At 40.4% G+C, this 27,435-nt stretch overlaps 1 protein-coding gene across 2 annotated transcripts in view; it reads right to left on the minus strand.

The window, feature by feature from the left end:
• Positions 1-24,900, minus strand: part of LOC119745656 (WD repeat-containing protein 27-like) — a 53,418-nt gene extending 28,518 nt beyond the window's left edge. Inside the window, exons 1-15 of one of the 2 annotated variants that reach the window (XM_038222177.1) lie at positions 24,775-24,900; positions 22,665-22,844; positions 21,045-21,186; positions 19,759-19,883; positions 19,026-19,139; positions 18,000-18,051; positions 17,703-17,773; positions 16,468-16,591; positions 15,371-15,584; positions 14,032-14,135; positions 13,450-13,535; positions 11,942-12,147; positions 10,995-11,189; positions 9,821-9,907; positions 8,714-8,820 (exon numbers count right to left, since the gene is read on the minus strand). In XM_038222177.1, the coding sequence (XP_038078105.1) occupies positions 8,714-8,820; positions 9,821-9,907; positions 10,995-11,189; positions 11,942-12,147; positions 13,450-13,535; positions 14,032-14,135; positions 15,371-15,584; positions 16,468-16,591; positions 17,703-17,773; positions 18,000-18,051; positions 19,026-19,139; positions 19,759-19,883; positions 21,045-21,186; positions 22,665-22,802 (1,765 nt within the window). In that variant the 5' untranslated portion in view covers positions 22,803-22,844; positions 24,775-24,900. The remainder of the gene's footprint in view (positions 1-8,713; positions 8,821-9,820; positions 9,908-10,994; positions 11,190-11,941; positions 12,148-13,449; positions 13,536-14,031; positions 14,136-15,370; positions 15,585-16,467; positions 16,592-17,702; positions 17,774-17,999; positions 18,052-19,025; positions 19,140-19,758; positions 19,884-21,044; positions 21,187-22,664; positions 22,845-24,774) is intronic. The other variant, XM_038222178.1, reaches the window with a different exon arrangement.
• Positions 24,901-27,435: the final 2,535 nt, after the last annotated feature.

Here is a 27,435-nt window from a genome sequence, read left to right on the forward strand (position 1 = left end):
TAAATAAATAAGACAATGAATAAAAATGATGTTCCGATCATAGCAGAACATTTTTCAAAGTAAAAAAAAAAGTTCGAGTATTTACAGGAATCTAAATTAAGGGCCCTTTAAAGGGAATATACATGTACAACATTTGCTTTTGCTGTAATTTCCAGAAATAGATGGATTTGGGGATAAGTATTTTATAGCAAATGTTGTAACACTGACCAGTTAAAAGTTTTGTTTACGGTATGTATTGTCAAACTTGGAATGGAGCAAAAAAGACTGGTGTTACATTAATTGTCTTTGTTTCAAAACCACTGAATCGAATCGAACAAAGAGTTCACACAACAAAGAAAAGTGTTTGGGCTCATCCATTCTATGATTAAATTTCAAATTTATTTCATAAATTTTATTCTGTACATCCTCCAGAGGACATTTCTTTGGGACACTCTGAACATCAGTTTGTTTCATTTAAAAGAGTCCATGACATGATGTTCAAACCGAAACTTATCTTGTCCAAAACGTGTGAAAACTATGAGACATCCCTTTTTTTGTTAAAAGTTCAGTAAAGTCCAGGTTTTTAAGGTTGCAGACCAGTAAATCGGTCCGAAATTGCCTACGCCAGCCAAATCACGATTTGCATGCCCTCAAAATCTTCAGTATTTGAGCATGCTGTGGGCCATGAACTTGAGGGTTTGTAACAAATATGGGTGGAAGCCGTGCACAGGACTGTGAGCTTGTAGTTCCGTTCAATTTGGATGAAATTGGGGCCCTTAAAGCGCTCTATTTTGCAATGGAGTGTAGGCATCGTTTTCAAAATGGCGATGGGCTTCAGGACTATTTTCAGGGGTGATCATCTTCGGATGGAAAGTTCTCCTGAAAGTCATCAGTTGACCCCCCCCCCCCACCCCGAAAATTGAAAAGAAAATGAAAGATGATGAAATAAGCTTTAATTTGATGTGTGTCTCGAACACCTTGGAGAGTTGTGAGTATTTTTCCCGAATTTCTGAAGTGGGAGCATTTACCATTGGGGTCTATGGAAGTTTTTTTACTGGTCTGCAACCTTAAACATGTAAAATATTCCATGCTTTTTCTGACAACTGAGGGCGCTGTTGCTGTAGTGCCACTTCAGACACACACTCTTCAGTTTCGAGGTTTTCTGTGCAAATTGTGAACCCGAATTTGTGGTCACTGAAAAACATTTGTGCAGAAATTCTGTTCACAGACTTACTTTCCTGTGCTGATACTAAATTTTTCACCAAACCAAATAATTAGCATGCGGATAAAAACCCAAAAATTCTGGAAAGATTTGACGTTGGAACAGCATGCCTAAAATGACATCACAGTATTGCTCATGAATATGGACATTCGCATGAGCAGATAAACTAAAATGGCATCAAAACACCCCTGAAATTGGTAAAATGAAGAATGAAAATAAAGATGGGTATTATAAAAATGTATTATAAGGACTGCATTAGAAAAACACTATTACATGTGTCCTTTAAAATCAAAACACAACCTGATATATTTATCTAAATGCATGAAGAGAACAGTTAAGACATGGGGCATAGGACCGTTTATATCAAGTTTCAGCACTTTCATGCCAATCAGTTTTGAGAAATTCTTGACAAATCATCTCCCATTTTTGTGAGGTATTTATTTCATGGCCTTTGGTTAAAGAAGACAGAGTCCTTACATAGGCTTTATGAGGGGCACGTTGACAAACCACAGCCAAGCAAGCATTGTAAACACCGTGCTCAGATACTCAAGGAACTCCCAAGTTTCAATAAATATAGCTCACCCTCGAGCAATCACCGGATTTTTTTCTCAGAGTAAGGCACTGAAGGCCTTCAACTTGAAGGGATTATTAATAGGCGGGAAACAACGATTTATTAGGGCGGTAATTAAAGCCTGTTCACCAATTTCTGGGAAACTTTTCCACAGGAAAACCACCTACTCTTTTCATTAACCAATAACATTTAAGTAGAGACCATGGGTCAGCATTTTTTGTAAACCTCATGTTCACTGCAGTTTTTCGTTCACAACAGGAGACAGACCATCACTGCCCCCTCCCAGCGGGATACCGACTGACATTTCCAAGAGGAACATAGCCAGTCACTGAGAGGATGTTGCCATATCCCTCCGATTTCCCCTTGAAGGAGCATTTTTTCCCTCAATCTGGACCCTCTTAAGAAGCTGGATAGACTGCCAGTTGGAACTTTCTGGACCCCCTGCCATGCTCGGTCCATTCTGTCTATGGTTACTATGTTTCCCAACACTCCTCATCAATGGGGCGTTCGTAATTGAGCCTCTAAAGGGCGCCCTCAGAGTCCAGGGGAGAAAATCTCTGAACATCTCCAGATGCGGTCAAAAATTGAACTAAAAGATCTCTCCCAAATGACGTCACTGCCTACAGATTACCACGTGATCGGCATTTTGGGAGTCGAATTTTCATGACGCAAATCAGCTGTGCTGTGTTTCGAAGAAATTTCGAGCAACATGCGAGCGCGTTTAGAACGTTTTGCACACTGTGCGTACACACACCTGAAAGCGTTGAATACGCAGTTGTAATTTTCCTACGAAGATGGCTGTCTTTACTATGAGAGGGGTCTAATTCTACAGACAGCAATGATTGTTAATGGAAGTTAGCTCTTCTGAAAGACTCACAACAAGGCAGTACTTTTATAACCCTAATCCCTTCAGTGATTTACTATAACCCTTCCTCACTCCTGCAAAATGCAACACCAAATATGCTAAACTCTACAGCCAAACTGTTGGACTCTGATTATGGTGGTGCATGCCTGACCCCACGTAAAGCATTATCAGTTTACTAGTGCAGTACTCACTCCAATAGATTCCAACAAAACATGCAGTTGGATTTTGAAGGGTTGGGGTGATTAGGGTGAATTTATAATGATCTCTGGGGAAAAAAATACAGGGAAAGCAGGGCTGTTATTTTGTTTGGCAGCAAAATAGGGTTATTGTTTTACAGTCTTCACAGACAATCTGCAAACTTACTTGATAATTTTTTGACTTCCATGTGAAATAATACTTCATCAGTTCTCTGCATCTTTCTCATGACATTCCAGCTCCCAGAAACCAAGGCAATGGACAAGCATATATATAGGAAAAGTTAATCCCATTAAATGGGTCTACGGACAAATATTAACCAGTTTGTGCCAGCGGCTGTGATAACACGCACTGGCTGTTTTTATGCACGGGTTAAGTCGTCAAGATTGCCTCGACTCACCTCCGGGTGCCGACTAAACACGCTAATCCCTGGTGTCTTTTGTACACGACAAAAAGTCCATGTACAGTGATGTAGTCTGTGGAGGTGGACCGTGTGCTGACCGTTGTGTGGGCCGTTGTGCATGGCCTATTGTACAATTTTACACTGCAGTGCACACCCCGGAGTAATGAAACATATGAGGTTTCAGCAAGAAATATCGTACTAATACTGTTGAAATCACCCTTGTTAGTTAGTATTTGTGGCATTTGCCTGTACATCAGAAGTTTGCTGTGAAATATTGCTTTTTGAAAATTTCGAAATTTCCGGCAAAAATAAACCCGGCGCGAAGTGGTTAAACATCGGCATTTCTGCACAACTTGAAAATGCTGAAATGGGTAGTAAGCTGGGTTGCAATGCACATCAAATTCATCAATGGTACATGAGTTTGGATGCATGCAGTTACAAACTATTATGCATACCTATCACCAGTGCAAACTAAAAGTATGTAGATAGCATGTATAGAGGGCACGAAAAGCTCAGTAAAGCTAGTCCTAGAGAACACAAAATGCTATTCAATTGATTCACTGAATGCGAGGGGGGGGGGAGAAGGAAAGGGGGGGGGGGATCCCATACGATACACTGCACGGCTCTCTTCACCAAAAACCAGGCTTAGTCATAAAGCCTGTTGCATACAGTACCTTTCCAGGTTTACCAGTTCACCGGTTCACCGGATCACCGGTACAATTTTTCCACCAATGAGGTTAGACCGACCCACGTAGACTCATGCCCGGTTCCGTTCTATAATCAAATAACAAGATGGCCAGTCACATGATGACAAAATGGCAGCTGTTCATTTCCAACAACTGGTTTTGTTCAACTCGATTTTAAGGAGATTACACCGCCAATGAGCCTCACGTGATCGTTGGATACGGACCAAACATTGGTTGCAGAGACGAATAAGGCTAAGGGCTTTCCAACCTCGAAGCTGAATTTCGTTATGAGGAAGGGTTTTTTTAGTGAATTTGTCCATTTAACGTCTGTTTCTATGGGGGCTGCCATTTTGAATCAAGTAATTCCCTTTGTACATCTGATTAGTTAACATAAATATCGCGTCCAGTGAAATCAGAATGCTGCCCGCACACCTTTCTGGTGACATCGGATCCCGTGACATCGGATCCGGTGACATCATATCCCATGAGATCGGAGGAGAATAAATCAAACATGTTTGATTTCATGCGGTCGCCCGGTGTACGGTCAGATTGGTCCCATTTTTTCAGCACACACCAATGATGTGGTGAACGGGTAGAATCGGAAAGGTTTTTGCGGCGGGATTTAGTGACTGTCAGTCAGTCAGCCTCTTAGGATAAAAGGACAACCCCGGTCACAATAGTTTACAGTTGAAAAGCAAAATCCAAACATCACCAGCCCGATATTTGCGAGCCTGCAACCGATTTCATGAAACTCATCGTAACTTATGATGCATCGCAGCGCTGCGACGCGTCGTATCCCTACGTTGCGTCCCAGCTGCAACGTGTCCTGCGATCCATTTCACAAAACACGTCGTAAGTGCGACGCATCGTAGGTGTATTTTTAGCACAACTCGTTGACTGTTTTATGTATTTAGTAAGTTTACAGTAAATAAACAAAGAGTTGTCGGATCTCATCCGCTCAAAATCTGTTAAAACGTAAAACAAAATGGTGGCCGTGTGATGCAATTTTAAAGGAAAACAAGCTCTAGGTAGACTGTATAGCTACTTCGAAATTTCAACTGCAATATTCCAGGCTAATTCATAATTATTCCATAAATTTTCTATTTACAACTTTTACACACATTGCCTTGGTATTACAATCTCGTTTATGTAATGTTTATGGCATAAAACTGGCTAAAAAAAGGACTCTTCTTATTTTGTAACGACCACTAGACACATCGTAACTTGCTACGTGTTTTATAAGCCGTTGTCAAGGAACTTACGACACGTTTAACTCATCGCATGTTTCGTGAAGTGGATTTACGACGCATCGCGAGTTGCGATGTGTTACATGTCGCAACTCGAGTTGCAATGCGTCGCATCGTTTAGTGAAATCGGGTGCTGGAAAAATCACCTCATTTCATATCTCAACCACCATGATTGATGACACTACAAGGTGCACTTGTCTCTAGCAAAGGCTTTCCTGTTGGCAAATTTCAGCTAAATTCTGCTGACGTGTACTGATCACTTTATTTCGGAAATGAGTGGCAGCCCACCTATCCCCCCCCCCCCCCTTCCAAAAAATCAAAATTGGCCCCCTGAGCTGGAATGTTGCCAGCTACCATGACCCCTTGGTCTGGAGCATGTTACGCTTATTACTCTTGATTAAGAACTCCCTAGGGGGTGGGCTATAGATGGACCAGGTGATGGCAACTTGGGCAAATGGGGAGGGGGGGGGGAGATGGAAGAGGGGGTAGAGTTGGGGCAGGGGGTAGAGAGAGGGGGACAGCACAAGGGTGGACTTGAAGTGACTGGGGGATAACTCACTACGTGACTCCTATCACATGCTTGGATGTGTTGTTTAATATTATAGGGACTCCTACCGTGGCCTGGGTAGTGTCCACTAGGCATTTGGCATTGCACCATGGGACAGTCTATCAATCAGTAAATTATCCTCGTCGCCAGAGAAGCCGAATAGGAGGAAACACGGGGAGTGAGAAGGAAACCGGGAGGGCGGGGTAGAGCTAAAATGTACACAGAGTGACAGATTTTTTTCAGTTAAAATCTCACGCAGTTTTTAAAAACTAGTTGTTTTTTTAAACTATCGCAATCAGTATTCTTAACAGTTCTTTTCATCGAATAATTGCCTACATAATTAGTGGCCTTTTATGGAATGAAGAATGAAAAACAAATTGCATTGATATACTGCCTTCATTTCAAATTGGCTCCAAGAGAACAATATATATACCAGAGAAAAACAGTGCTGCAACTGAGCCCATCACAAATCCATTACAACTTCAGTCACAAGTAAATCACGAGTCAACTCCCAAGTCTGGTCACAAGTACTGACAAACAAAGAATACATGTAGGCCTACTTTTTGTTTTACCAATTCATCTGAAAAGCTTGTGGCTTGATTTGAAACAAAATCTGCAACTGACTTTTGATGGACTCCCGATGGGCTTTGCAATGGCACTGCCAAGAAGCGTGGAATACATCAGTAAAGTTCACAGTTTGTGCCCACATTTATTGGCCAAGTTACATGTTTCGTTTCTTTAGTAACATTTAAACAGTGTTGTATTCGAGTCCCTGCAGGCCCATCACAAGTCCATCGCATGTCCATCGCATGTCCATCGCATGTCCATCGCATGTCCATCGCATGTCCATCGCATGTCCATCACATGTCCATCACATGTCCATCACATGTCCATCACATGTCCATCACATGTCCATCACATGTCCATCACATGTCCATCACATGTCCATCACATCTCCATCACATGTCCATCACATGTCCATCACATGTCCATCACATGTCCATCACAAGTCCATCACAAGTCCATCACAAGTCCGTCAGTCTCAAGTCAAGTCACTAGCTATTCAAACGAACTGTTACAAAAACATTCCTTTGTCATTGTTCATTCCGTTACATGTGACTGACTTTTTGGAAGGACTTGTGATGGACTCAAATACAACACTTGCGTTTACAAAGCTAACAGCTTTGTGTAGCACCACAGCATTCAGGCCAGACACAAAGTTTAGAAGGCGAGTGTGAAGTAAATTTCACGGCACAAACATTCACAAACTTGTAGCATTCGGTGTGCGTGCCGGATGCAAGGTAGCTATGCGCTTCCTGACTGGGGAGTCAGGTTGGATAGGTATTTTCCCCGCCTTCCACCGCTGTGACCAAGGTTGGCATCCTGCCTAAGCCAACATGTGGATTGGGTTTTCAATCCCTACCTGATTCTAATGGGTTTTCCCCCAGAACATTCTTCTGGGGTTCTCCTCCCACCTCTAAAACTGTAATTTCTTCTCATTGTGTTCTCTCTACAGGTTTCTTCAGGCTTGCGAGCTACAGTGCCTAGGGCGCTTTTGAGGAATCCTTGGTTTCATTACCAGAAATACATAATACAAGTAATAAACTAGACTTATGTTTGTGGGCAAACACAGGGCTGTTTGGGTATTTTATGACATATATGTGACATGTAAAGTTTCAAGTATAAGTTCCATCCAGGAAGGATGTGTAGTTCTGTTTATAATAAATGGTGGTATATAAATATGTGATTACATTCTCATAGGGCTTATGATGTCACATGTCACGTGATGACGTCATGATGAAGTCACATCAATTTTCATCTATAATCATCTATAACAAGCTGTTGCTAGAGGGCACTCTAACATTTTATGACGTCCCCATTTATATTTTTGGAAAGAACAACTTAGCCAGAGCATACATCGTTGAAAGCAAGTTCACATCTTTTACCAATTTTAAATTACATGGCACTTCCAGTTTCAACCGGAAGGAAGGGTCACGTGATTTTGCACGTAATATAAAAAATGAAAACCCTTGATTATTCTATCAATTCCCGCAAACGTCAAGTTCAGGTCTCTGACGGTTGATTTTATATTGACTTTCAAAGATTACATTTATCAATCGTTAACATGACGTCACGTGACCCCATTATGACATCATCGTAACGTCACTTCAATTTTCATCTATAACACATCCCGGTCTACGTACATACCAATTTTCACCCCAATTGGACTTGTAGTTCTGAAGATATAGGCCTTCGAATTATGCACTTTTAATATGACGTCATTTGCCATGTGATGACATCATCGTGACGTCACTTCAATTTTCATCTATAACACATCCTGGTCTAGGAAAATACCAGGTTTCAACCAAATCGGACTTGTAGTTTTGGAGATATCAGCCTTCAAAACATGCACGTATATTGTGACGTCACGTGACTCGTGATGATGTCAATGTTCGGCACACAACTTCAGATGCTGGTCTAAGTGTGTGCAAAGTATAAAGACAATCGGATTGATTTTAGTGCCCAAAGTGCCGGGCACGATGAAAACGTGCACAAATGCTATGGACAAAAGTCTAAAAAAGAAAAAAAAAAGAAAAAAAAAAAAAATTACGAAAACAAAGGTGGTTTCGGCATGTTTTTGCCGAAACAGCCAAAAAGTCCTGCCTAAACTCTCTGAATGTAACCGTTGAGGGTGTACTTATGAATGGCATCCATTGGATCCAAAATGTAGGTTACACAGTAAGTGTTCTATATTTTTTCTAGACTTCACTGCGAAACCCTTTGTTTTTAGCATTCAGGATGGCAGTACTTTCAAAACAAGCCAGTCCAATAAAGGGTTAATCAATTCAAGATCATCAATGAACCTCTACACAAAGCAAAACAGCATGAATTTGCTTTCGCGGCGGAATATGGATTGATTGAGGCCAAGTCAAACAATCTCCCGCACATCTATCTCTCTAGATTTTTTATCGCTCCCCCGTGTCTCTGTGAGACTCACCTGAGAAGGCAATGGAGTTAATTGGAACGCTCTGGTTGCCGACATCAATCTTTGTCTTGACGGTGGTGGGAGGATCGGCATCAATTGGGTATTGCTTCGTAACCGACCTGGAAATACAAGAGGTCAACTTAGCTGGGATTGGGTTCATAGAGTTTAATAAAAAGGGAACTCTTCAAAACAAAACAAAAAGGAAATATAAAATTCTTGAGGTTTTATTTGTGAGGCGTTCTGGCAAATGAGATGGAACTGGGCACAGGCCATAGTGGAGAACAATTTAAAAAAACTGAATATGGGTAATGGTTTTTTTTTCATTTTCAGATTTATTGATATTTATAACCTTTGATATGTCTACCACACACAATCTTAAAGAAATAGTTTAAAATCGTGGAATAAAAGTCTTTCCTAAGAAAAACCATTTGGCATCTTTCATTTGCACGACTACAAAACTCAAAACTTTAATGGCCGTTTTCTCAATACTTTACTTTTTGACATGTCAATATTAAAAGTACAAACTTTAAACAGCCATAACTTGTCAACAGAATGTCCAATTGAAGTGCAACAAACAGTATTGCAAGGAGAGTTTCATTCTCTTTCCTAATACCCGCAAAAGCCCTCATTTCGACCTCTGCCCAGTTTGCCTCATGTTGCCAGAAAACCTCACATTTATAAGAAGTGGATTCAAAAACATCAGCGAGTTATTTTCACCAGGACTGGTGCTCAAGACGCTACATCATTATTACCCCTGCTCATTGGACCAATGAAACATTCCAAATACCATCTCAGCTCCCTGGGGAGTATGCAGCTCGGTGCTGCCTGTTAGGCGCAAGGAAGCTAAATATACCACACTAACTATCTCTGCCCTCACAGGTACCCATTTACTCCTGGGTGGAGAGAAGCAATGAGTGGCAAAGTGCCTTGCCCAAGGGCACACGCACCAGGCTGGACTCGAACCCACAACCCGCAGCTTTACCCGCAGACCACGAATCCAATGCCCTGATAACCACGAGGCCACAGCACTCCACAAAATGGTTGTTTATACCAAACCACATTTCCGAAGCAAATCAAGAGGAATCACTCACTGTACATTTTTGACTTCTCTTTTCTTACCTGGAGGCAGCCCCAGCAGACCCTGCTTTCTCTCTCTTAGCTGAGCTGGTCTTGACGACATTCGTCTTGGGAGAAAACATTTTAGCCCTGCAAAAAAGCAAACAGGAATTAGATATATCATGGCACTACTTACCAATTGAGAAGACACTTTTCTTTTTAGTTTCAATAAGGATTTTTTAAGTTGGGTAATTTTAAGGGCCAATGCAATGAAATTTTTTTAATGCAATCCTTCGAAATGTACCTTTGTATCCCATTTAACCTTTTTTTTTCAATTTTTGTTTTGCCATTTTCAAGGGTATTTTGGTGACTCTTTTGTTTTTATGCTAATACAAATTTCCATATTCATGAGCAAAAGTGTGATGTCATTTCAGGCTGAAACCTCAATGTTACAGCTATTTCAGCACCAAAAGTTGCTAGAATTTTGGATAATTCGCTGTCGTAAATTTTCTTTTCTTTGGTGATACGTTGTTGTGTCAGTACACGGCAATAAGCCTGAGTAAACTTTTTTAAAACAATCTCTTCAATAAGCAAATTTTGGGTTCACAATTTGAACAGAAAACCCCTACTGAACAGTGTTTGTTTCCCTGAAATGACATTACAGCAACAGCACCCTCAGTTGTTCGGAAAAGCATGGGAAATTTGAAATGTTTAAAGAAGTGCACTTTTCAATCAAATTAACCAAAAAGGGATGTCAAATAGTTTTCATACATTTAAGAGGAGTAGAAACTTGCACAAAGTATGTTCATAAAAAAAAAGATATTTGCTCCAATTTTCACAAATCTAAAGTAAATCTAAATTTGTACTTCCAATTTGTGTCCGTTTAACAAGGTCGTATCTCCTATTAATGATACGACAGATCAAAAGATACAATGATCAAAAGGTCCTGCATGTATCTCACTTGAAGTAACCCGGATGTACACACAAAGTCAATGGATGTCGAGATATGGCCTTGTTGCACAGAGCGTATTCGTGCGAGATACTACTTTCTTGCAGAATGGAGTTACGACCTTGTTGCACTCACGCGACGATATTATAATGATCTGACTTTCAGTGCTGGGCATTTGGTCCAATTACTGAAACTGTGACTGCAATGTCAGGGACCTTAAATCATGAAACCGGAGACAACATCCAAAGCTGAAAACAATGCCGCGATTTGGAAAATGCCCCTATATACCTCGGTGCACCCGTGTATCCTGAGGACTTGATCTTGCTCTTGAAAGTCAGAGCCTGGTCCTGTACTCCTGATGCTGATGATCCAGATGGCTTCTTGGTACCAGTCTTGCCACCTTGCGGCTTCGTCTTGAAGTTCAACTCCTTGGGTTTAGACGTCATCTCGGATCTCAAGACGGACGTCTCACTCAGGGGAGCACTGCAAATGGAATTAAGGGTCAACTTTCCAGTAAGAATAAACCAGACCACACTTCTATTGGCCATACAATGTTAGTATTTCTGTTTTGTTATTCTTTACTACATCAGTGACAAAAAGCAGAAAAATAGCGGGGTGCTGGTTTTAAAAGGATATTTTAAAAAGTTTAACTATTTTGACTGTGGAATTAACTGACGAATCCATGTTTTGACCAACTATAGCTAAGATTGCACAACAAACTGTTTTACAAAAATCGGATATGAGAGCACTTATAAAGAAAGTTAGACTCTCACAAAGAAAGTTAGAGCTCATTACAGATGCGCACATGTTGTTTTGGCGCTTCGTAACCACTTTGGAAAGCAGGAGAGACACTGGTTCGCATGCGTAAGGTGCGAAGTACGCACAACTTATAATAATCTGAATGTACACAAACCATTAAGTATCTTCGTGTGAACGCCAGGCGTCGACGGCAATGCATTCGAATGTCTCTCCCAGTGGTCTCCCCCAACTCTCCCTTTGTAACCATTGAGGGGGTACTTGTGCACATACCAAGTCTATACAAAGCTTATCACTAAAGTTGTCGACCAATTTACTGTTCAGCGTTTTGAGAATATAATTTTCCCACTGATCCCTCTCAACAGCAAAATTATCAACTATGTAGCAATTTCTAAACAGCTTCGTCTGTCCTATCCAAACTGTAATTCATTAAGAACACAGATACACAGTTAAATAGCAAAAACAAAATGTTCTTTTACCTAGAGATAACTGTAAGTTGTTCAGCATCATCATCTTGTGGAGAGGATGTGCTCGTTGATGTCTCTAAGGTGAGATTGTCGAGTAATGACGGAATGGAGGCAGGGCTTAGCTTGGATGGAGGAGGGCTTAGCTTGGATGGAGGAGGGGTCCTCAACTGGATCACATCTACAGCATTCTCAAAAACACTGCCGATGATGCACCAAGTCTGGGGAATAAAATAAATCAATAAATTTTGGGGGCTAATCATCCTTAGAGGCTGAATTGCAAATGAAACAGCTACAACATGGTCGAGCCAAAGGCATGTATTTCCTTTAGGCAGCTGTCATATGACCCATGTCTGACCACGGAGCACAGCCAGATGGAAAGCGTTGAGTTTTGCGGAGGGAGGAAAATAGGAGAACCCGGAGAAAACCCTCATGGCAGAGGAGAGAATCAAGGAGCAACTTTACTCAAATGTGACCAGAGCTGGGAGTAAAAACTGGGCCACAACGGTGGGAGGCGAGCGTGTTACGCACTACTCGAAAATGGTCAAAACAAGGCTGAGATCCTTCATCCCTAACCCTGCTGAATCCAGCAGGATCAAACTAAATCATAAACCTGTTGGAGCCTGTTGGATTGAGCAGTAAACCCCTTGTACAAATGTACATGTACATATTCAGAGTCGGATTCTGTTGGGTACTGATAAATAACGCCAAGTTGGACTCTGTTGGATCAAGCAGACAACGAAAAATTAGGCACAGTTGGATTCTGTTGGAATGAGCAGGACGACTCTGTTGGATTTAGCAGGGTAGTCCTGAGGAACCCTTAGGGAATTAGGGTGGCAGTCCAGTCTTGGTCCAATATTGCATTTTCATTTTATTCCCATTTAACAGCCGGTTTGAAACCCTCCAAAGTGCGGTAAAGCTGCCATGGCGGCAGGGTCACTATAAACAAGATGAAACAAATCTTGGGAACTTTGGCAGCCCTATCCAGAAAATTCTGAGCATGCCTCACCTGCGCTGCATTCATCAAGCTACTGCACACATGTGGGGTATGTTTGGAATTTAGGTAGTTGAACACGGCACGGGAGATAGTGGAGCGGGTTTCTGGTGTCTATAGCGGTACAGAAGATGGCAATCTGCTTGTCGATTGTGACCCTCCAAGAGACTAGGTGTTGAAGCAGTACGGCTAGAGAGCAGATAGTTATGTAAGTCTCTAGACAGTGCTTCTGAGCATTTCCAGCTTGGTCGGGTTGGTCTTCATTTTGCTTTTTCTTCTGGGATTTTGTTGGATTCATGACTTTCTTGGATTCCTCTTTTCCTTAGATTAGGTTCCAATAAAGACACATTGAATCCGACAAGAAGTTGGAACAGCAACAGAGATGGCTGATCCACTGTCTTGGGCTCAAGTTAACATTTCTTTCTCAGTCACATTTACTGGGGGAAAAAAATATTAAAAAAGAAGACAAACTGAGTCGGTGAATGCATACGTGGAGCGAACTAAAAAAAAGTTAGCTACAAAGTCTTACCCGACTGTCAGAATTTGCCATTTGCGCAAAGGCATAGGAGCCTGAGAGAGCAATGTAATGTTGATCAGTTCCAGATGGAATGGGATCTGTTCAGGCAAAGAGAATGAAAAAAGAAAACAGAATACCTTACAGTAGGGTTTATAAGTAGAAAGCTGGGGGAGACTACTAGGAAGTGCTCTTGAAGGCCTTACTGATGACGACAAAGCAAAGACACGACGAGTTTATGGGGGTCTAGTGAATTGTGAGGAAGCACCATCTAATAACAATAAAAAATATAAAAACCAATGATAAAGGGAAGTAACCATGAATTAAATTGTAAATAAATGTGTTTTAAGTTGCTTTTTGAGTGACAAAACTGTGTCCAGAGCTCTGGTATGGGCAGGTATTGTGTTCCACAGTGTAGGACCAGAAATTGTGAAGGCTCTGTCAGTGAAGCTGTTCTTGGATCTGGGTACCGACAGTAGCTTGATATCGCGGCAGGAAAAGGGCCGGGTCAACCAGGTACATGGGGATTGATGCAGTGTTAAAGGTATTGAGGAGCTGTGTACGTGCATGGGGTATACAAAAAGAAAGTGATCTTACCTTGGAAGTCTATGAACGTTGCCATTTCAAAGCTGTGTGTGTTGATTTGAAGCAAGGCACCGGGCGTACCAACGACGAGCATTGGGGATTCATCTAACAGCTCTCTGTATGGTATAAATAAATAGGGGAAGAGTTACCCAAATGTGAAGTTTCTGCTTTTAGGTATGAGGCTCTCAGTCATATGCCATTGGCATTGTATCATTATCTATGTGAGTTTTGTACGATCGAGAATAATAAAGCCCAGAAACTTTTACTTCAAATGGGACTAGATGCCTCTTGATAACTGAATAATTTAATTTATAGAATTTGCATTGGGGTTCCGCTGTGGTGGATATGCGAGGTTCAGGAAGGTTTCAAGCCAAAAAAAGGACATGGGTAGACTGGGTTAATAGTTTTTCTGACGGAAGGACTTGATTTAAGTATTTCGCAAGAAAGGGCTTAACCACAACTTTGTCAGTAACCCTTTGCTCTTCAAGTGAGCTTTTGGTCAGTCAGCCAGATACGTCAATACCCCCCTAATGGATTGCATCGGAGGGTGCTCATTTGCTTATCAGACTATTACCTTTGAGGCTGGTTCATAATCCGTGCAACAGCAAATGCTAATTAGAATTAATGACGTCATGGCAAGTATTTCCGCTACAAATTTGCAACTGGAATTTGCAAAAGTTTCGCAAATATTTCCTGATATAAAAGTCATGTTGCATTCGCATTCGCATGAAGTGTGCTGTAAACATTGGGCATTCCCTTTAAAAGTTCCTTCCTTTAAAGTTGTATTCTTCTTCTCCTCTTGTAATTTTTATTTCATTTATTTTTATTTTTTTTCATTTATTTATTATTTTTTTTCTGTAAATATATTTTCAACTTGTACGTTTTATTCCAACCAAAAAAAGCCCTCCTTTTTATACCTTGGACATCTTCAACCCTCTAACAAAAATTTGTTTTGGGCACAAACAGATCCTCTTTTCAAGCAGACTCGCTCCCGGTCTGTACATTATCGATACTGATGGTGGGGCAGGAACCAGCCTATCCTGCAAGAATTCAAATTTGATCTGGCAGCCAATAATTCAAAATTGTAAAGTAATAAATCAATAACTAAACATTGACATGGGTCGATTTTTTTCAGTGGATGCCTCATTCAAAAGTGAATAACATTTGTATTGTAAGAAAAATAGCCATTTGGAAAAGGAATCTATTTTTCTCACGATGAATCTGGAAAATAGCACAGGGGATGCAACTTTTCGTGAATAATCGAGTGTTTTAAAGCGTGTAGTAGAGCAAGGGTTAACTTTTGTATTTGTTATCTACAAAATTTAAAAAACTCAAGGAATAAATACTGTACTCTATTAATGAGTCGTCCGGCAGTAGAGATGGGGGTTTGCTTTGGGCGACTCCACTGGACGGATCAGTCGATGCCACCTTGGTGGTAAAATGCAACCCTAGGATAGCTTCCCCTGCTTCAGACGAGAAGTCAGAATCGTCAGGTGTCCCATCGGCAATCGGCTGATCGTTTTCTGGTCTCTTCCAAGCTGGATGGCTGCTAATGGTCCTTGGACCTTAAAATTTCAAGGATAAGACGGGCAAAACCCACTATTAAAGTTGGCATCTCCGCATGCAAAATGTTATCATTCTAGACACTAATTGGAGTGGTCCAATGGTTACGGTGTCGACTTACGTGCCGTGGTACGTGGGTTCAAACCCTGACATTTTTCTTATCGTCACCGACACCACGAAGTAACACTCTACCGTGTTAAACCATTTTTTTTCTTCGATTTTCAGTTTTTTTGATTTTTAAACATTATTCATCAAGGCCTACCATTGCACGAAGTTTCAAAGCTTCAAGAGCTTTACTTTAATAATTACGCTAAGTATCCATGGCAACTTTTGCGCAAAAGTGACAATTTTCGTTTACCATTGCAATGCATGGCGCGCACTCTGCTCATAAGTGAGCAAAAACGTTTTCACGAAGTAACACTTTTCTTGTAATAAGTTGTATGAGCGCGCGCGCTGACCTGAAGTTGCACTTTCCTCGTGTTGAATATATTGAAGAGTGTTACTTCGTGAAAACGAAACTTTACAGTTTAGCAGCCTTTTCGGTTTCACGAACTAACACTCATCTTTTTTCTCTTATTTCTTGTTTATTTAATACACAAACGGGTGGAAAACAGCAGATTTAATAAATTCAATTCATCAAGTGTCCACAACAAGAAACCAAACTGAAAATACTCTGTTGTTAGCCTTCTAAAGTGTTGTTTTAGAAGGCGTTCAACTTTAGTTGCCGTTTTCTCCGATTGCTAGTTTTTACTGGTATGTAGATGGGTGTTACTTTGTGGTGTCAGTGACATTATGTAAGCAGAGCCATGATACTGGGCCCAGGATAGAACTGTGTCTATTCAAACCAAAATAAAACATTTGTAATATTATTATTGTGTTTCATACCTGAAGCTGTACTGCTGTTCTTGTCTAATTCCTTTGTTTCCCTCTGCGTGCGCAGAAGCTTGGCAATGTCTAGTTGATGCAGACAACGATATCCATTTCCTTCAGTCAAATCAAAGATTCGCACCTGGTGTACATGGAAAACAATTTAAAAAACAAGATGATTATTATTCAATTTTCTTTTTTTACTTAGCCTCTCTAGATTAGAGGCTGAGGAAAAAGGAAAAGGAAATTGAAAAGACAAAAGTTGTGACAGTGTCGCACAGCCTAAAAGAACCAAGACAATGCTAACGTTGGAAGACTGGGTATCCGTTAGATGAATGTACATGTATATTAACCCTCCTGCTGTCTGAACAGTCACAGACGGTCAAAAAAATCAATCCTCTCCCCTGCCATGCCTTTTACACAGGATAGTCACCAACAGTTAGATTATATTTCAAGCAAGCACTGTGACTAGTCATATTCAGTCAACCATTTTCAGAGCTCAATCACAAATCCATGAACAAGCCAATGGACGACCTGTGATTGACTTGCGATTGAGTAGTGATCGAATTGCGATTGAGTAGCGATTGACTTGCGATTGAGTAGCGATTGACTTGCGATTGAGTAGCGATTGACTTGCGATTGAGTAGTGATCGAATTGCGATTGAGTAGCGATTGACTTGCGATTGAGTAGCGATTGACTTGCGATTGAGTAGCGATTGACTTGCGATTGAGTAGCGATTGACTTGCAATTGAGTAGTGATCGAATTGCGATTGAGTAGCGATTGACTTGCGATTGAGTAGCGATTGACTTTCAATTGACTTGTGATGGACTTGTTATGAACATTAGATTGACTTGTGATTGATTTGTGATGACTTGTGATGACTTGTGATGACTTGTGATGACTTGTGATGACTTGTGATTGACTTGTGATTGACTTGTGATTGATTTGTGATGACTTGTGATGACTTGTGATGACTTGTGATTGACTTGTGATGACTTGTGATTGACTTGTGATGACTTGTGATTGACTTGTGATGACTTGTGATGACTTTGATGACTTTTGACTGACTTGTAATTGACTTATGATTTAACTGCAATTGACTTGTGATCACTTTTGATGACTTACGATTGACTTGCGATTGACTTTGATTGGCTTATGACTGAATTTCGATAGACTTGTGATTAACCTGTGATTGACTTGTGATGGATCTGTGATGACTTGTGATGATTGGATTACACCTCTATTCATTACCTGGCCGTCTGATGATCCCACAGCGAAACACTCACTGTTTGTGTTCATCGCAAGGCTGAGGAATGGTGATGCTAACAAAATACACAAACAAGAACAAAAAGAATCCTTAAAATACTGAGCAATTATCTTGGATTAATCAGTTTTAATAGATTGAACAGAAAATTCAGTTCGGCATGAATTTCACATATGGAATGACTGCACAGGGTAATGAATATCATCATCAAAATTTAGCACCAAATTAGCCTCCGTCTCGGAGAAGTGTCAGACATATTTTGAGATATTTAGAATTTGGTTTACCTGATATTATACAGGACTGGTAGACAAGGCATCCTCTAGTAATGTCCCATATCTGTAAACAAAAGCAATTTGGTATTATTCAGACTATAGAAATCCCCTTTGAAATAAAATTAAAACGAATTTCATTAACATTTCATTTCCAATGTGGCATTCTTAAAATTGAGGAATCAGAGGGTTTTTCCGATGTATATTGCAACAAATTAAAGGGAAGATACAAAGTTTGCAAACATCACAAAACAAAATGATCAAATTTCCACCAAAATTCTTTATTGGACTGTTAGGGAATGACAGTCTAAAGCATCCCATATAGTCATGGCCCCTGGTGTGCTGACATCTTTAAGTAAAGTGGTATTTTTGTATCAATTTCCAATGCTGGTCGGCCTACCAGTGTTGGAGAAAACTTTTTATCTCTCAAAAACTGCTTCTAATTTTTCAGATTTAGTTTCACATTTTCTTTGCAATTGATTACACACCTGTGAAGGGGTACAAGCCTGAATCTCTGACCTTATAATTCCCCAACGTCTATAAATTGCTTAGTTTCATCTTAAGTGGGGTCAGGGAACCAGACTACAAGAACATGATTGGTTTTCTTGGTTTTTCCAGCATCTACCAACCCAAAACGTGAAACAAGTCAGTGTAACAATATTTGCTTTAACATACTATTCCTCAAAATCCATTTATTTCTTAAAATTACAGCAAAAGCAAATGTTGTACATTCCCTTTAAGTCCGACTTAACGAAGACATTGCACTGTTGTCTCTGGCAAATGATTATTCAAACTATCCTTTCAAAATTTATAGCAACAAAATTTTATATTAAGAAGAAAATGACTTGGAACAACTTGGGGATTAAGTAACAATCATTCGTGATCAAAGTCTCCTGCCAAAACATTTGCAGGGTATGCCATACCGGATTTTTTTTCTCTATATAGCCTGTATATGGTGGAGTGTTAATCCGGAAGTGATAATTGTCATATTTTGATGTGCGAAAGTGCAGATGTTGTCAAAACTCAGTACTGCCTACCCACCTTGAAAGTACGATCTTCAGATACAGAGACCAGTGTGGCGGGATGGTAAGGGCAGAATTCTGCGCAGGTCACTGGGGCCATGTGACCCTCCAACGTGGTGTCCAGTCTCTCCACCTGCAGTTTACAAAGGAATCTATTGGTTCTTAACTTTTCAGAGTGTGGCTTAAAAGGTTAGTGTGGCTTAAAGGTTAGGGTTTGTGACTCATGATCGGAGTGTCAGGGGTTCGAATCCAGCTGCTGGCCATATGTTGTGTCCTTGGGCAAGACATTTCTTTCAACTTGCCTCTCACCGCCCTGGAGTATGAGGGGACACTCACAATAGCTTGGGGTATCACTCGGGTTCATGCCAAAGAAACTGGAGACAAACACTGGCCTGATGGACCATGGTTCAAGATGGACCTTACGTTTATTTCTTTTACCCTCAAAAATGGATATGTTCACTCAGTGGGCAATGCATTACAGACAACAGACACAGGTTAACTGTATGGTTCAAGACTTCGTGATTAGAAACATTTGCACAATGATCAATGAAACAGATTTGAGAAATTAATGTACAAGGAAATCTTTTTTTTCCAATGAAAATGTTATGCAAAGATTCTAATTAGAATTCGCCTTTTTTAAATCATGACAAATTTTGCAAAGAATATCATTTGAGAAAAGTCTGGGGAAAAATGGCTGGGGTAATCATTGTTTAAAGTTGTCGTTGCTACCTGCTGTATGAGCAGCTTCTTACCTTTGAGTCAAGAATAAGGACCTCGCAGCCTATACACACAGCCACCAAAGCATCATCATAGCTGAAACTACAGTACTGAACGTGACCCAAGCACTGGCCGATGATCTGACCTCGTATCTGGTCACCTGCACACCCAGCAAAAATAGCAGTCTGAACAAGGATTTGGGGGATTTAAACAAGGGACAAACACCAAGGTACCTTGCACTCTATGACAGTGGTCTAGCTATCACGTGATATAACCCCACGAATGTAATTTGTTTTGGTTAAAATTGATTTTGTTGACCTTGTGGGTTAAAGGTAGAGTAGACCATTTGTCATTTGTGCATTTTTTTCGTTTGAAGCAGCAAAAATGCTCAAAATCTAAAGACGGATACTTAATAACTAAACCTGATGAAATTTTAGCTCTGTGAACAGGTGAATGCTGTAAAGTCTGACAAAACAATATTCTAGTATCTTGATTACAATTCAAAAGTTGCCGAGCCATATTTTGAATTGCGCCCAAAATCTTCTTCCAGGACACATTCTCAATAAGCCAGCTGTAGCTACGCGATGTCACGCACCGAACCGACGAATTTTTAATAGCAACCGCGCACAAGTGTGCGTCGTGTCAAAGCTTCCACGGATTCGCCCAACTACTAACGGAAATTTCCAAAAACGTGTCACTCGACACATCTTTGGAAACGACCTACTTTTATTGTTTTCTTCAAAATGACAGCATGCCAGAAGGAATCATTTCACAGGGAGTTAAGTGCCATTACTATCTTTAACCCAATTAAGCGTTTTTACAATAATTAGGTCGGTTACTCTTTGGATAGCTGGTCCATTCTACCTTTATCCAAAGTTGTAGTGCATTTCTTGTAAGTCATTCACAAATCACTCAAACATTTTTCAGTCTGAAGTCAAGTGACTAGCTACCTACTCAAATGAACTCAAAGGCATCATTGTTCATTTGCTGTTACTCCTGGCCTAAACTGAAATTTCACCGTGATTTCCCTGTTCCTACCAAAAAATAAAAAAATCATATGAAGTCATTCTTAATGATTCTGGAATGGCATATTAAGTACCAAGGTAACAGGGACAGGAAAAATGTCACACTTTGGACCCTAAATTTATAAAATGACCATTTGAAAATACAAAATCTGCCAATGATGGCTGCTAAAACTCAATATTTTTTTTCTTTTTCTTCCGGGGGGGGGGGGGGATAAATTATTCTGAAACATGCCAAATGATCTGATGGGTTTTTCCCTACTGTGTGGTGGGGACAGAAAAAATAACTGTCTACCTACCCAGGTCGTAGGTATTCCTCGCCTGTTCCACATTCCAGACAATGATGTAATCCTCTGCGGCTGAGCAGAGCAGGGTGGGGTTGTGCTGACGCCCAAAGCAGAGACAGCTCAGCTTCTTCTTGTGTGCTTCCAACACTAGTGGCTAGAAATTAAGGATATTGTACATAATTCATTACCTTCTTGTTGCCAAATTTTAAAAATTCTATTACTCATTAATAAGGGAGCCTATTTTCTTGCATCAGCCTGAAGACACAAGTTCACATGTACATATAGCATCACTGTAATCACCTCCGCCCACACAGGTACCCAAATACTCCACGGGAGAGAAGCCACTTGTGACAAAGTGACTTGCCCAAGGACACACGCACCACAACACGTAAGGCTGGGCTTGAACCCACAACCTGCAGAATTACCAGCAGATCTTGAGTATAATGCCCCAGTCCACGAGGCCACTGCACTTGACTCCATGGTATGGGAATTAGGGATGTGCATTTCGGATAGTACAGGAATCGGGTACCCGATTGATAAAAACACGGGTGCCCGGGTACCGTTAAAAAGCCAACCCCAAATTTCAACTCTTGGGGGTTGCTGTTCAGATTTTTCATAAAGGTCCACAAGATAATACTTCCACATCGATGCGTCAATGCAGCAAAATACAAGTGTACAGTTAGCTCTATAGCTTTATGGTGAAAACTACAGTAACTTTAGCGATCGTCTTAAATGTGCATTCATAAATACCTCAGACAGTTTAGCTATTCCTATTGGTCGAGAGCCCGTCACGTGGCCGGTCTTAAACGGATGATAAAGACATGGCTAGCTGGTCTTAAACACTTTTTCAGTGTCACATGAAATGTGGACTCCTAAAAATCCAGTGCCTCTTACCGTTTTATTGGTTGAACGTTCACAGTCCTCACGTAGGCATGCGCAACACTACCAGCGAGACAGAATTTTATAGTTCTAAATTCAAAACGCAACGCCCCAGGTGCGTTCTGCGCAACATCGCGCAGAACATGCCACGCGCGCGTCAATCTCCATAAAAGGGTTATTTACATCTTACTCGCCAGCTGAACACTCCATTATTTTGCTAGAGGGATGTTTAAAAAAGCATGAAGATAACTTGTTGAACAACATCGGGATTTTTTGAACGAATTATTTGATATATTTTTTACCGAAAAGGTATTTAAGAATGGGAATAAATATGTGCTCCGTCGGTATTTATCACTCTGTTTAAGACCACTTAGAGTCTGGGTGCTGATAATTACCCTCGCCTCCGGCTCCGGTAATTATCAGCACCCAGACTCTAAGCGGTCTTAAACAGAGTGATAAGAAACCTCTCGAGCACACATTTATTCCCTTATTGTTGTTTTGCTTTCCATGTAGCCTGGTTTTCATTTTAAAAATTTCCGAAAAATGACATTTACAGTCTTTCTTTTCCATTAAAACTAAGAAATTTGTAAAGTTGGTTACGGGTTCGAATTCCCGATCCCATAATCTGTAAACGATTCCTGACATCAACGGTCAGGAACTCGGGTGCCCGGTTCCGATGCACAGCTGTAATTGGAATTCAGGTCAATGCAGGAAACTACTTTTATACTTTAACCCAGGATTTCTTGGCACTACCTTGGAGCTCAAGCTCTGTAAGCTCCAGACTCCCACCGACTTAGCGACTGGCAGTGCCAGGTAGACCCCATTACATCCAAGCTGGAGATGCGAGGGTGCGAACGGTGTGGTCAGGGTGCTTTGATGTACGGCAGCCATGATGAGTTCCTGTCAGCTGGTTTACATGCATCTGGCAGTCCACTATATTGGATAAAAAACAATGCCGTCAATTTCAAATTAAGGATGGGCAGGTCAAAAATAACGTTACTATTTAATTTTTTTTTCAAATTCACAAGCCTATCACTCTTTTTAAACAATTTACAATAAGCCTTTTCGGAGTTCCAACTGCGCGCATTCGTAACCTGTGACAACGCACATTGTTTGTCTCAAATGCCCTTTGACAGTGCCCACAATGCACAAACAGCCTTTTTGTAAAGTCAGTGGCGCGATGATGTCAAAGGCCGATGATGTCAAAGGCCATTTGAGACAAACAATGCGCGTTGTCACAGGTTATGAATGCGCAGTTGGAACTCCGAAAAGGCTTATTGATTACCAACATCTCAGGTGGCATATTTGTAAGTTTTCCGGCTCGTTGTGGCTGTTTGGGGGTGAAATCTAAAAGTTTGGGTATGCGTTAGGTTGGTTTCTGTCTTTTTAAGGCAAAGCACAAATCAGAGAAAGTTTTGAGGATTCTCCAGACTGGGACCTTGTGTGCAGAAAGACATGCAAAAACACATCAGGACAACTTTTCTCACTCTTTAACTGACACAATTCTCCAAAATTTTCACGAGGCAAAGACAAGGTCCTCAGTACGTCACCAGCCAAGTTTGAGGTCTGAATTTAATTTTTATAAAGGAGACTTTTCTTCAACATTTTGCATCTGAGAGTGAAGCCAAGTGATTTCAATTTGAAGCCTATTATAGACTAGTACACGTCCAATTTTTTGAAAAGACTGACCCCTAAATTGTCTGGTGGCATATGTCAATGGAGAGAATGCATACATATGAAGAAATTGAGACTAGGTACCAGGTTTCTTTGGACGCAGCTGATTGATGCAGTAGAAAGGGTTGTTGGACTGGTTGTTTCAAGTGCCAGTCTATTTTCTTGTGTTGCATGTTTTTACCATCTTAAGTTTGCAACTCTCATGCACAGTTTTGAGAGTCCCAAATTTTCAGACTAGGGAATCCCTTTTTAGATACCAGTTTCACGACTCATGGACTATGTCCCTGTCAATATTGGCAAATCAGAATCAAACCAATTTTAAGCACATGCCTCAAACACTGACCAATCACAATTGTTCCCCTGAGCCTGATGACTGGTATTAGGCCAAAATATTTTTTTTTTAAATTCAAGATAGGGCCTAAGCCAGGCTAAGTGAAAAATTTAGGATGAATTTTATTTACAACCATGACAAATTATATTTCTTATAATATTAACTTATTTATATTGTATCAGTTAATTTTGAAAAAAATACTGAAGAAACAACATTTAAAGTTTCACTGGTTCACTATCACTACCCCATAGATTTGTGCATAAACTACATTGGCTTGTTTATCCAGGATGCAATATTCAGCAATGTACTACCGACGGTCCACAACAGTAGGCCTACCGTTACCTAGCCCCATAAATGTGGCAAATTTACTGGACTACCTCCGTTAATAAAGGCCACACTTGGAGTTGGAGTTGGAACATGTACCCGAAAATGTAGAATTTTTGTCAAGTTTTGATTTTCATATCAGACTTTGTTTCACCCTCTTTACAGCGATAGAAAAGTAGACCCCCCGTTTCAGCCATCAGAAAGTGATAAAAGCCTATGTCCTAAAATTAAAAGTCAAAATTAGCAGGGACAAATTTTGAATTTTTACTGAGAAAACAGAAATTTTCAGACCAGTCCCATAGGTTTGTGCACAGGGTGACAAGTGATGACCAGATATGGGAATCTTTCCTGAGTAAACTCCAGCCATGGCATAGCATGCTCATCAGGAATTTACGTGTGAATTCCTGATGAGCATGCTAGCTGGAAGCTGGATCAGTTACTCAAGCTATTTAACTCTGTTAGTTAATAGGCTAGGCCCTACTTCATTTTCAAAAATAAACGAAGAAAACTGTTCGCATCGAATCAAAAACTCACCAAAATCGCGCGCTTGTTGCATATCATAAGCGCCGTGTTTGTGAACTGGATACCAGATTGTAAACCACGTAAACACAACACACAAATTACAAGTTTACAGCACCTCACTAATTTTAGAGCTGAGTGAAAAAAGTAGACTTTACCCATGACTTTACCCAAGTCAAACTTTGGCGGCGAGCGCCCTTTGTGTCAAATCTGATAACTAGTGATAATCAGGATTGTGGGAAAATGATATGACCTGAACAATTTCAGTAGGTTTGCGCTTTACTTCGGTGCAATACTCGAGTTTCTGTGACTGTCACAGAGTGACTTTATTTTAATAAAATGAATTTACTCTTTATTGGTTGTAGAAACAAGATTTTGTTTTATGTGGCCTGAATCTAGTACATTGGAAGTTGGAATGTGCTTTATGTAGAGGGTAACACAATGTACTTTTATTGAGGCTCTCATACCCAACATTCCGGGGATAGTTGAGCTAGCCAAACCATGTTTTGTTGAGCCTGTGACGTTTAAATAATTAAGCCACACCTAGTTTGTCATTGGCCAATGGGGCTTACGTAATACTCAAATGTATATTTTAAATAGGCAAGGAGAAGCCTGAGTGGACAGAATAAACTTATCATGTTAATTTGAATGGCTGATAATGAAACTGATTAGAAAAAATCGGAAATTCGCCGGGAAAACTTATATATATTAAACAATATGGCGGGGAATTGCTTAGCCTAATTGGCGGAGGTTGCGCTCTCCGGGTGTTTTCTACTTGTTAATTGATTACTTCAGTATGTTGCATGTATATATCAATAGAATATAATTATGTCGTTTCAACGTTATATTTTTTTTCTACAAATTTTATGAATGAATACAGAAACCCCAAAACAACTTTTTATAATAATATACCTTTAGGCTTAGCTTTGCAGTGTGGGCAATCTGCGAGCTGCCCAAATAATGCGCGGCCACTGTATAGAAAGTTTTGAAATCAATCTTCCATAACTTGCATCGATGCAAATAAAGGTATGGCATACTAGGCCTATTAAAGGAAAAGTTAGTGGGCCAAATTTGGAATTTTTCCCTAATTGTCCATGGTAGTTTGTGGGGAAATCAGTAAATAAACATCCGATGATAAAATTAGGTCTTTTGGGTAGAACGAAGTTATAATGTATCATTACAAATAATTTACAATTAATTTTAAAAAAAACACAAGTTACTTATCTCGAATATCTGAAAGAAAACGTATATAATAGGAGAAACTTATACAACCAAAGTAAAATCACAAATCCCTCAAAAGCAACTGATGTATTCTGAAACTTTGGCAAGTACAGTTGTACGGAGCCCGTAAGGGGACAGGGTTGGAAAAAATTCCATTCCCTCGAAATACTATTTCGTTCCCTCGAAATAGTATTTCGTTCCCTCGAAATAATATTTCGTTCCCTCAAAATAATATTTCGTTCCCTCGAAATAATACTTCTTTCCCTCGAAATAATATTTCATTCCCTCGAAATAATTATTTCGTTCGGTGTCGTGTCCAAAAACAAGATATCCCTGAGAATGACTTTAAAAAATCCCAACTTCAATGAAATTACGAATATATAAATAGACACTAATTATTTGGCATATATTCGAAGATAAAACAACTTAGAATATTACATACAACAGGTCAACAGTTATTGCATACTACTTGTCTATGCAATGTATAATTTCAAAACCGTCACGTGGTCACGGCTACTATCCGTTACGTATCTACACAAGTCAGGTATGTTGCATTACCGACAAAAATATACGTGTTTATTGAAGCACCATATCTTTTGTTCGAATGAAGAACAGTTGGCTCCGGTCTTGGGTTGGAAACTTCATATTCGATAATGTAACCCAGCCTTTTAATAATTATTAGCACAACATACACGTGGTGGAAAAACTTGTTGCCAATTAGCAGAAATTTCCACAGCAGATGGCACGCGCTCACTAAATGCTCGTTCGACCAATAGGATTTTTAGCTGCGGGATAGCAGCTCAACAAATCACCATTGTCTCTCCGTTAGTTAGTTATAACAAACATTGTCATTACCTATTGCTCCTACATATTATTTTGACCGATTTCAACCAAACTTTCTCAAACGAAGTATCATCAGCCCAGCCTTAACATGTCACATGACCAAACTGGGGTCAAAGGTCATCATTGGGTCACTGAAACTGGGGTCAAAATTCTCATTTTTTTAAAACTCAAATACTACTTCCAGAAATAACATGGCACAATCACGTGACTCCTGCAAGAACACGAATACGTTGGCCCGCAGCTTCCGAGATCCCATTGAGCTTGTTATTCATACAGCCGTCTTATTTTGCCCCACAATTTCAGCAGGTCATCTTGACTTTGTTTCCAGAGAAACTCCAGGCATTTCCACCCTCTCGCCTGCAAGTTCAAAATGTACACATTCTCGGGATGAGCCTTGTACAGCACCAAACCGTACACCAGCGACAGAACGAATCTTCCGGCGATCAGAACCCGCAGCAGACGGCGCTCGGCTTGCGGGAGCGGAGCGCGCGATTCGAAGCCCGCTAGCAGATGGGCTTGTACATTCCAGCGGCGACTCACTGCACAACATCAGGTACATCGCGGAGATCGCTACTCGTGGACGCGAGCCACGTGCATCATTTCGTCAAAGTT

Source organism: Patiria miniata, unplaced genomic scaffold (genome assembly GCF_015706575.1).
Source record: "Patiria miniata isolate m_02_andy unplaced genomic scaffold, ASM1570657v1 HiC_scaffold_7, whole genome shotgun sequence".
Classification (NCBI taxonomy): domain Eukaryota; kingdom Metazoa; phylum Echinodermata; class Asteroidea; order Valvatida; family Asterinidae; genus Patiria; species Patiria miniata.